At 40.9% G+C, this 10,025-nt stretch overlaps 1 protein-coding gene across 6 annotated transcripts in view; it reads right to left on the reverse strand.

The window, feature by feature from the left end:
* Positions 1–9,818, reverse strand: part of CHM (CHM Rab escort protein) — a 182,384-nt gene extending 172,566 nt beyond the window's left edge. For 3 of the 6 annotated variants that reach the window (XM_032258708.1, XM_032258704.1, XM_032258710.1), the window contains exon 1: positions 9,737–9,818. In XM_032258708.1, the coding sequence (XP_032114599.1) occupies positions 9,737–9,785 (49 nt within the window). In that variant the 5' untranslated portion in view covers positions 9,786–9,818. The other 3 variants (XM_032258705.1, XM_032258706.1, XM_032258707.1) reach the window with 3 other exon arrangements.
* Between the last annotated feature and the right edge of the window lie 207 nt (positions 9,819–10,025).

The following is a 10,025-nucleotide window of genomic DNA, read 5'->3' on the forward strand; positions in this document are numbered from 1 at the left end:
AAAAAATACAGGTGAGAATACTACTCAGAAGAAACAGTAGATGTTAGTGATAGGAACAGGAGGCACGGAAATTCTAGGCAGAAAAGGGCAGGTCCCTGAGAAAACCCCACCCTCAAGCCTGAACATGGCACAAAGTGAGAACTTATATCCCTGTTTTCCTGTGGGAATCTGGCCTTTTCCAAAACCACCCATGCCCCGCTCCACACCCCATCCTGTGTCCATAAAAACCCCAGGCTCACCAGGAGTGGTGGCTCATGCCTGTAATCCCAGCACTTTGGGAGGCCAAGGTGGGTGGATCACGAGGTCAGCAGATTGAGACTATGCTGGCTAACACCGTGAAACATCGTCTCTACTACAAACACAAAAAATTAGCCAGACATGGTGGCACACGCCTGTAATCCCAGCTACTCGGGAGGCTGGGGCAGGAGAATTGCTTGAACACGGGAGGCGGACATTGCACAGTGGGCAGAGCAACAATCCTTTTCAAAATAAAAAATTAAAAATAAATAAATAAATAAACCTGGGCCGGGCGCTGTGGCTCACACCTGTAATCCTAGCGCTTTGGGAGGCCGAGGTGGGTGGATCACCTGAGGTCAGGAGTCCAAGACCAGCCTGGCCATCACGGTGAAACCTCATCTTAAAAAAAATAAATAAATAGCCGGGCGCGGTGGCTCAAGCCTGTAATCCCAGCACTTTGGGAGGCTGAGGCGGGTGGATCACGAGGTCAGGAGATCGAGACCATCCTGGTCAACATGATGAAACCCCGTCTCTACTAAAAATACAAAAAAATTAGCTGGGCATGGTGGCGTGTGCCTGTAATCCCAGCTACTCAGGAGGCTGAGGCAGGAGAATTGCCTGAACCCAGGAGGCGGAGGTTGCGGTGAGCCGAGATCGCGCCATTGCACTCCAGCCTGGGTAACAAGAGTAAAACTCCGTCTCAAAAAAAAAAAATAAATTAATTAAAAAAATAAATAAATAAAACAAACCTGGTTTAGCCCACAGAGAGAGGAGAAGCAGTTGGATATTGGAGACTACGGTTGGACATCAGAGAGAAGTAGCTTGAATTCAGAGGGACACCTTGACAGAGTAAGTTCAAAGAAGAATCCAGCCAGGGACAGCTGGAATTCAGTGGAAGATTACCTTCCCACCCCATCCACTTTGCAGCTCCCCTTCCCACTGAAAGCCATCTCTATTGGCAATAAAATCCCCTGCATTTACTATCCTTCAATTCATTTGTGCAACATTATTTCTACTGGATGCTGGACAAGAACTCAGAAGCCACAAGTGTGGACACCAAAAGGCTGTCACACTTGCCCTTTGCACTCACTGGCAGAAGGCGGCTGATTCACGCAAAAAGGCAGAGGGCCCACTGAGCTGTTAACCCGTAAGCCTTCTGGGATGGCAGAGCTTAAAGAGCACTGTAACGCTCCCTCTGGAGCTTCAGGGGTTGTGAGCACCACCCCCCAGACACGACCGTGGGGCCAGCACAGAGTTGAATCCCCTGCCAGTGCCCAAAAGCACTTGCCCCAGCTTCTGCACCTGCTCAACTCCATGACCCGTCTTGTGAGGGGTGAAATGCAGCAGGACCAAGTGAGTAGAGTTCACTTCTCCTGGCACCAGAGCAGCCAGCTGACTCCAGCACTCATGTACTCCAGTTCCTGCCTTGTTCACTCACGCACTCCCTCCCATGAGGAGTTGAGAGCTGTGGGCTGAGTAAACAGGGCACCCCCTTCACAACTCCCACGAAGGGGTCAGGAAAATATCCTGCTTCATCAGTACCTTTTAAAATGTGATAAAAACCAAATCAGTCAAATAATACATCATGAACTTCAGCTCTTGCTCTTGATAATATCCAGTATGAGATGAAACCCTTACATTAAGCACCATACTGGCCAAGTTGCCCCTGGTCTCTTCTCCCCTCTATTTGCAAACTGTTTTTATCAAAAACAGCCTCTGTCAGATGCAACGGCTCACACCTGTAATCCCAGCACTTTGGGAGGCTGAGGCTGGCAGATCACGAAGTCAGGAGTTTGAGACCATGCTGACCAACATGGTGAAACCCCATCTCAACTAAAAATACAAAAATCAGCTGGGCGTGGTGGCACACACCTGTAATCCCAGCTACTCAGGAGGCTGAGGCAGGAGAATCGCTTGAACCGGGAGGCGGAGGTTGCAGTGAGCCAAGATCACACCACTGAACTCCAGCCTGGGCAACAGAGGAGAATCCATCTCAAAAAAAAAAAAAAAAAAAAAAAACAGCCTCAATGTAACATGCTAGCTCTCATAATCGTGCTCTAAAAAAGCAGTATCTGTGATAAATTATCATCTCTTTTTACACCAACCTTTAAATGAAATTATTAGAAAAGCAAAAACAAAACATCAACCTTTCAAGGTATCCCTATTTTGCTAGCCACACTAAATGCCCCCAAAATGTTTCTAATGAGCACCAACAGTCACTTTTAACCTATTTTACTTTTAAATATATTTACATACAGAACAGGCACAGACTAACTTTTAGGTTAAAGAATGCACTGAAACTGAATCGCAGATGATTTAGCATGAGTTAACAGGTCAATTATATGGAATTATAATTGTTTCTGTGCATTGGGATTTTATGTTAAACATGAGAATGTAATGGTGAGCTGCCATATTTGAATTTAATTGCTGTGGCCTATTATCCAAAACATCATGAGAACACTGGAGAAAATGAGAAAAATGACATGAGGCATGGGAAATGAAAATGATGCAGCAGAGGAAACTGTGGTAACAGATGTGGCTCTCTCTGAGGTATTGGCTCAAATTCATGATTTACAGAGAAGGGTAAGCATCTCCCAGAAACTCTTCTCCAGAGTTAGATAATTCTTTACTTTTCGAGATATTGGAAGCAAACAAAAACATACTTTTCCATCAATAAATGCCTGAAGAAGTGCAAAGCATTTTTCAGAACAGCAAAATCTGCAGGCTATCTTTCGCTCCTACAGCATCTCTTACATTGACAGGGAAGTAAGTATTTCATAGTATCCCTCAAAGAAGACAAATGCTAAATCTGTTTCAAAAACTATGAGGGAAAATGATAAATAATGCAAGCTGGTGAACAAAAGAGAAGAAGACAAAAAAAAAAAAAAAAAAAGAAAAAAAGAAAACTGGTAAGCCACTAGGTAAGAAATCTGATAGAAACAGTGACAATAGACACATAAAGGTCTTTCCCACCAAGCAGTCAATGAGAAGACAGGAAACATAAATCAGACAACTGAATCCTTCCACCATTCTTCACGGAAATGGTGAGCCCTTCCTGGAAAGCATTCACGAAATAAACATAGTAGTGAAAGCACCTCAGTGTGGCATTAAAAGCATACAGACAACTGCATTTTATGAGCACCTACTAAGCTTTTTTATAGGAATTATTTCATTGAATCCTCAACACAGTCTTGTGAAGTTTATCCTAGTTAGAGATAAGAAAATTGAAGCATAAAGCGATTAAGGAAAATGTCTAAAATGACAAAAGAGGAATAGCTGGGATTCAAACCCAGCGTGTCTGATTCCAGAGCCACACTGTCAATCGCTTCACTATACTGCTCAAATGAGATACGTGCATGTCAAAGTTAAAAAATATATATATGTAAGGTATGGCATTTGTAAAACTAAAGGATTTTTGAAATACCTTTTCACTCTTACTCACTACGTCATTCAGCTGATCAATATACTCTAGTCTCTAAATTTTTTGACCCTGCCCTCTCCAAGAACATGTGTGTGTATGTGTATATGTTATATATATATATATATATGTGTGTGTGTGTGTGTGTTACATATATGTTACATATATAGGTTACATATATAAAACAACATTCGTCCTTACTACATGCATTGTAATATATTCTGCCTCATTTTTATAAAGCTGGGATTCACTTCATGATCCACAAATAGGTGGCATCTTACAATTTTTAAAAATCCACTCTAGACAATAGATGTGAAGATTTTCGAAATATACAGGGAGGATCATGGACATCCTGTGATGTGTGAACCACACCCAGGCATCCTGGTAGAGGATTAAATGAGACATAAAGGAAATCATTTGTGTTGAGGCTAGCACAGATACTTGGTAAACATCAGTTTTCACAATACCTCCTGCAATATTACTATCCCCCAAGGCTTAGAGAAGTGATGCTATTCCAACGTCATCATAAGTCAATGAGCTACCAATCAAGGTTAACTACCTTAATGTTTAAATTCACCAACGTAAAGGAATGGGACTGTGCTACCTACATGAACTTTTCTGAAAAAAGCAGTCTATCATTTTAAAGAAAATGTATTTTCTGGCGTGGCGCAGTGGCTCACGCCTGTAATCTCAGCACTTTGGGAAACCAAGGCAGGTCGATCACGAGGTCAGGAGATGGCCAAGACCATTCTGGCTAACATGGTGAAACCCCATCTCTACTAAAAATACAAAAAAAAAATTAGCTGGGCATGGTGGCACATACCTGTAGTCCCAGCTACTTGGAAGGCTGAGGCAGGAGAATCGCTTGAACCCCGGAGGTGGAGGTTACAGTGAGCCGAGAACGCACCACTGCACTCCAGCCTGGGTAACAGAGCGAGACCCCATCTCAAAAAAAAATAATAAAATAAAATAACAAGAAAATGTCTTTTCTAATCAGTCATTGTATTAGGCTATTCCTGTGTTGCTATAAAGGAATGCCTGAAAATGGGTAATTTATAAAGAAAAAAGGTTTAAATGGCTCAGAGTACTGCAGGCTGTATAAGCATGGTACTGGCATCTGCTCAGCTTCTGGGAGGCCTCAGGTAGCTTTTAATCATGGCAGAAGGCAAAAGGGAAGCAGGAATCTCCCTTGGTGAAAGGCAAGGCAAGCAAGAGAGTATGGGGAGATGCCACACACTTTTAAACAACCAGTCGACCAGGCACAGTGGCTCCCATCTGTAATTCTAGCACTTTGGGCTACCGAAGCAGGTAGATTGCTTGAGTTCAGAAGTGTAAAACCAGCCTGGGCAACATAGGGAGACCCTATCTCTACAAAAATTTTAAAAATTAGCCTGGCATGGTGGTGCATGTCTGTGACCTCAGCTACTTGGGAGTCTGAGGTGGGAGGATCGCTTAAGCCCAGGAGGTCAAGGCTGCAGTGGGCCATGACTGTGTCACTGCACTTCAACCATGGTGACAGAGCAAGACCCTGTCTCAAAAAAAAAAATTAAAAATAAGCCACAAGATCCTGCCAGAACTCATTCACAATTGCAAGAACAGCATGAAGCCATGAGGGATCCGCTCCCATGACCCAAACACCTCCCACCAGGCCCCACCTCCAACAATGAGGATAACATTTCAACATGAGATTTGGGCAGGACAAATATTCAAATCATACCAGCCATTTTGATAGAAAAATTTCTGAAGTACATTAAATACTGACTTTACTTCTTAAAAAGACTATAAAGAACAGAATTTAGCCTTTTTTCAAGGACATGGTGTCATAGATATATAAAATGATAATTTTAGAGCTGGTAGATTCCTACCTTGGAGATCACCTATTGAAATCTCTCAATTTACAGATTACAAGGAATACTCCTTGTAATCTCCCCACGTTTATTTTTGTTATCCCTTTTCTTTCTCCATAATGTTTAGCAATAAAACTTCTTTTTTGAGACAGGGTCTTGCTCTTTGCCCAGGCTGAAATGCAGTGACACAACTACAGCTTACTGCAGCCTCAAACTCCCAGGTTCACGCAATCCTCCCACCTCAGCCTTCCAAGTAGCTGGGACTACAGGCATGTGTAATCACACCCAATTAATTTTTGTATTTTTTTGTAGAGATGGGGTTTTGCTGTGTTGCCCATTTCAGGTACTTGGGAGGCTGAGATCTCAAACTCCTGAGCTCAAACAATCCACCTGCCTCGGCTTCCCAAAGTGCTGGGATTACAGGCATGAGCCACTGCACCTGGCCAATGAAACCTTTTTTTTTTTTTTTTTTGAGACAGTCTCACTCTGTTTCACTGACTGGAGTGCAGTGGCACCATCTAAGATCACTGCAACCTCCGCCTCCTAGGTTCAAGGGATGCCTGTGCCTTAGCTTCCCAAGTAACGGAGATTACAGGTCCATGCCACCATGCTGAGGGGTGGGAGGGGAAGCTTAAATCAAAAGAATCTATGTGTTTACGCCATGCAGGAGAAAAATTAAGCTAATCTGCTCTGCAGCTTATCTTAGGGGAAGAACTCCAAAAGACAATGTGAGCAGTGTGCTTTTAAAAGGAAATAAAAATGGTGGCTGAACCTCTATACAGTTTTCAAAAAGAAAGAAGGATGCAATGAAAAGCCTACATTGTCTTAAGAACAGCTTTGGGGATATGACTGTTAGGAAGCCCAAAGAGTTCCTGAGAACAGGCAATACAGTAAACTTCACAACGGAAGAGACTAGGTTCTCAATAAATGTGGGTTGGATGACCTGAAAAATGAGTATTTCTCACTACGCCAAATGTTATCAGGCCTTTTTGATGTAGGTTTGCATTTTAGGTGTTTTTCTCTTCCCTTTCCTATACAGACATAAATTGTCATTTATATGTCTAATAGCACTTCCCACCAAACACAGTCTTTGCAGAAGTTGATAACATTCCTTGTATCTTCTAAGGGAGTGGTTCTAACATGCTGAGCTTGCTAGAATTATTTTTAAAATAAGGATAAATATGTTCTAAGTGATGATCTCAGGGATTCCCCTATGTATAAAGCATGTCAACATTATCAAATAGATTTTATAATTTCCATCTTGCCCGCTCTTCTGTTGAGTTCTCGGCTCTGCTGTGCTGCAGATTACACAGGTTGCCAGATAAGTCACCTCCAGTGAGATGTTATGTTACTGGGACTATTTTTAAACTGAAACCAATGGTACTTGTCTATAATCCACAAAACTGTAACTTAAATGACTTTTTAAATGGCAAAATACACTGAAAATGACAATTCTGTACCCAAGTTGAGGACCACTTTCTAGACACTTACCACATACATCTATTTTTATCCTCTCCCTTGAGACTCCATTGATTTCTCCTTCTTTATTCCATTTTCTTCTATTTTTTCCAGTATTCACTTTATCTTACTCTTCTGTCTTTGGGTGTTCAAGAGATATTTACTGTATTTTCTAACCAGAAGGAGATGGGCTTAACTAAGAAAATACAAAGTTTATTTTTTTCCCATAATCTCCTGAAAATATGATCTTAAGGAAGAGTTTCCATCTTGTATTACAAAATATGAGAATACAAGTTAATCAAGGTCAAAGGGATTATAGAATATTGTCTTCACGTGATTATACTTGATGAAGCAATTGTCCCTTTATGGCATTTTAATTAGGACTAAATCTGCTAAAAAGTACATCTAATAGCCAATTTCTGATGCATGCATTATTGCTTCTGCTTTTGTTAATACAACTGAATCTATGAAACACCGCTTTTTCTATGATTTACTCAAGGTAGTACATTTAATAAATCAAATATTTTAAAGGCTACTTTCAGCAAACTATTTCACAAAAGAAATATTCCACCAAGCACACTAAAAAATAAATCCAATTAAGTAATGATTGGAATGGTAGGAATTATTTCTTTGGGAAATGACTCTTATTCAATTTTTACACTTTTGATGTACCTAAAAACAAAATTACACATCATAAAAATTAAAAATTTAAGCAATTTAAGCAATGTGCTTGATAAAACCTGGAATTTCACCAATAAACAATATGAAAAATTTAAGTTTTAAGACTAACTTCAAACAAGTTCTTCCCAAACACTGAAAAATAACATTGCACTGGCTGAGATAAGTATAAAATAAGTCTTTTTCCAAATATAAGCTATGTCTCCTGATGCAATTTTCTGGGTCACTCACTGTAACTTCCTACCTCTACCATAACAGACTCTAACAGAATAGATATATTCCAGTTCTGAACTGTACAGAAGGTGAAATATTTATGAAAAGCATTAGCAGCACTTCATAATAGGAAGAAACACTCATCAATTAAAATTTGAACCGAGACCTGAAAAAAAAAACTGTTGATTAAAAAAATTGTTAAAAACACCTCAAGTTCCTAGGTAACAAAAAAAAAAAAAAAAAAAAAGCAAGAATATAAAACTCAAGTATGGTATCACAACTATTCCAAAATGGATGTTGTTCTCAGTTTTAGTATAGACTGGAAAGAAAAAATGAATAGTCCATTGGCTCTTTCCAGCTCTCATCCAACATCTGTTCATAGCAACTACAACCAGGTTATTTGCAGCCACGCAGATATTTTCAGGCTAAGAATAAACATGTCCGTGCTGTTCTGAGAACTGTTACACAGGCATTTTTTTGCTAGACAACACAAAGACCATCTAATTTACCTTCCCTATATTCAAAAACAAGGAAACTGAGGCTCAGAGAGACCAAGTACCTGGCCCTCCCAATTCAAGCAATTCACACTAGCACTAAGCAAAGCCTAAAACCAAGTTTCTTCATTTCTACTAATATGGGTCAACTCTGAGGGTCAGAACCACTGATTGCTTTTCTGGGATGGAATGGGCCTTTGGAAATTTGCCAGCTGTGTGATCCTGAGCAAATTACCTTTCCACGTCCCCTTTTCCTCATCCACAAAATGTAGAAAGTACCTACTACTCTAACAAGGCTGTGAGGATTATGTCCAGCTTCTAAAGTGCTTAGCACAGTGATTAGGAAATTTTAGGCATTCGAAAACAGGTAGCTATTATTTTTACTCCCAACCTGAAAACATGGCTGCTCCTAATCATGGCTGTTTGAGAAGACAACGAACTGAATTCATTAACACAATGGACAGGGTCCCATCCACTAGAGCTTCTCTGGCCTACCTTTCTACAAATAGTAGAAAACCCCACCAAACAACCTATTTCATACCATCTAAAACGATCATCCATTACACTATTTTAAAAAAAATTCCAATTGATGCCATATGTTTTCTGCCACGTATATATTTAATATGTCAATTAGAAATTGCAGAGGAGTTTCTGGTTCCACCCAAAACATGAAGAACAAACGACGGGAAAACAAGAGTGAGATAAGGTCAGACACCTGAACTGGAACTCAGGACCTTGTTTTCAGCACATTTAGTTATGGGTGGTAGAAAGCAAGATGCTTTAAGCACCATAAAGCAGGAATAATGGCTACCTCAACAAAATATAATTCCCTAGGTTTCTCAACACAATAGAATCCGTTTGTTTTCCCTAGTAAATTCATACGCACGTGGGCAATAATTGAGCATCTTTCCTGTAAAACTGAGGATGAAGCTGTGTCTGAGCTGCGATGTACCCTAGGATCATACAAATCTATGAAAAAGTCCTATGAAATGGCGAGACAAAATGATGGGGAATATCACCTTGAAATCAACAAGGAGGGAATCATAATGTCTTGCCAAAGTCGTCTCCGTTGATAAAATCCCGACCCTCCATTTCATGACACTGCACATCCACTTCCCTCTAAGGAAATTAACAGGAATCGCCGCAGCAACCAACCTCAGCAATCGACATCTACCAGATCAACCCCTACTCAAATGGCGATAAGCACCGCGGGTCCAAGCCCCTCCCTGTAGCTGCCAAGTCCCGCGCTGACTCCGGACTACCTCACTTCCTCTCCGTTCTCCCTCCCACGCTCGACCCAAGACGTTTCTCCCAAAACTCGCCACTGACAGAAAAAGTAGGAACAAGATAGTCTTCCTAAACTTTGTCCGGTAAGTACCAGATACACATACCCGTCCCTATTACGATTACATCAAACTCCGAGGGGAGAGTATCCGCCATCTTGACGGGAAACGTGTCATGTGACTATTACTTGTGGAAATGAGATCAAGTTAGGCATTCCCTCGGTAGAAGGCGGAAAAGAAAACAATGCATTCTGGGTGTTGTAGTTCTTGGGTGGAAAGTCCAAGTAGGCGACTACAGTATTATATTTAAAACGTTTACACTTAGGTTAAAAGCTCGACTCATTTTCCAGGCTGAGTGCGGTAGCTCATTTAGCCTGGAATGTTGAAATAGAAAAGA

This window comes from Sapajus apella, unplaced genomic scaffold (genome assembly GCF_009761245.1).
Source record: "Sapajus apella isolate SASKATOON/1434 unplaced genomic scaffold, GSC_monkey_1.0 scaffold104, whole genome shotgun sequence".
Taxonomy (NCBI): Eukaryota; Metazoa; Chordata; class Mammalia; order Primates; family Cebidae; genus Sapajus; species Sapajus apella.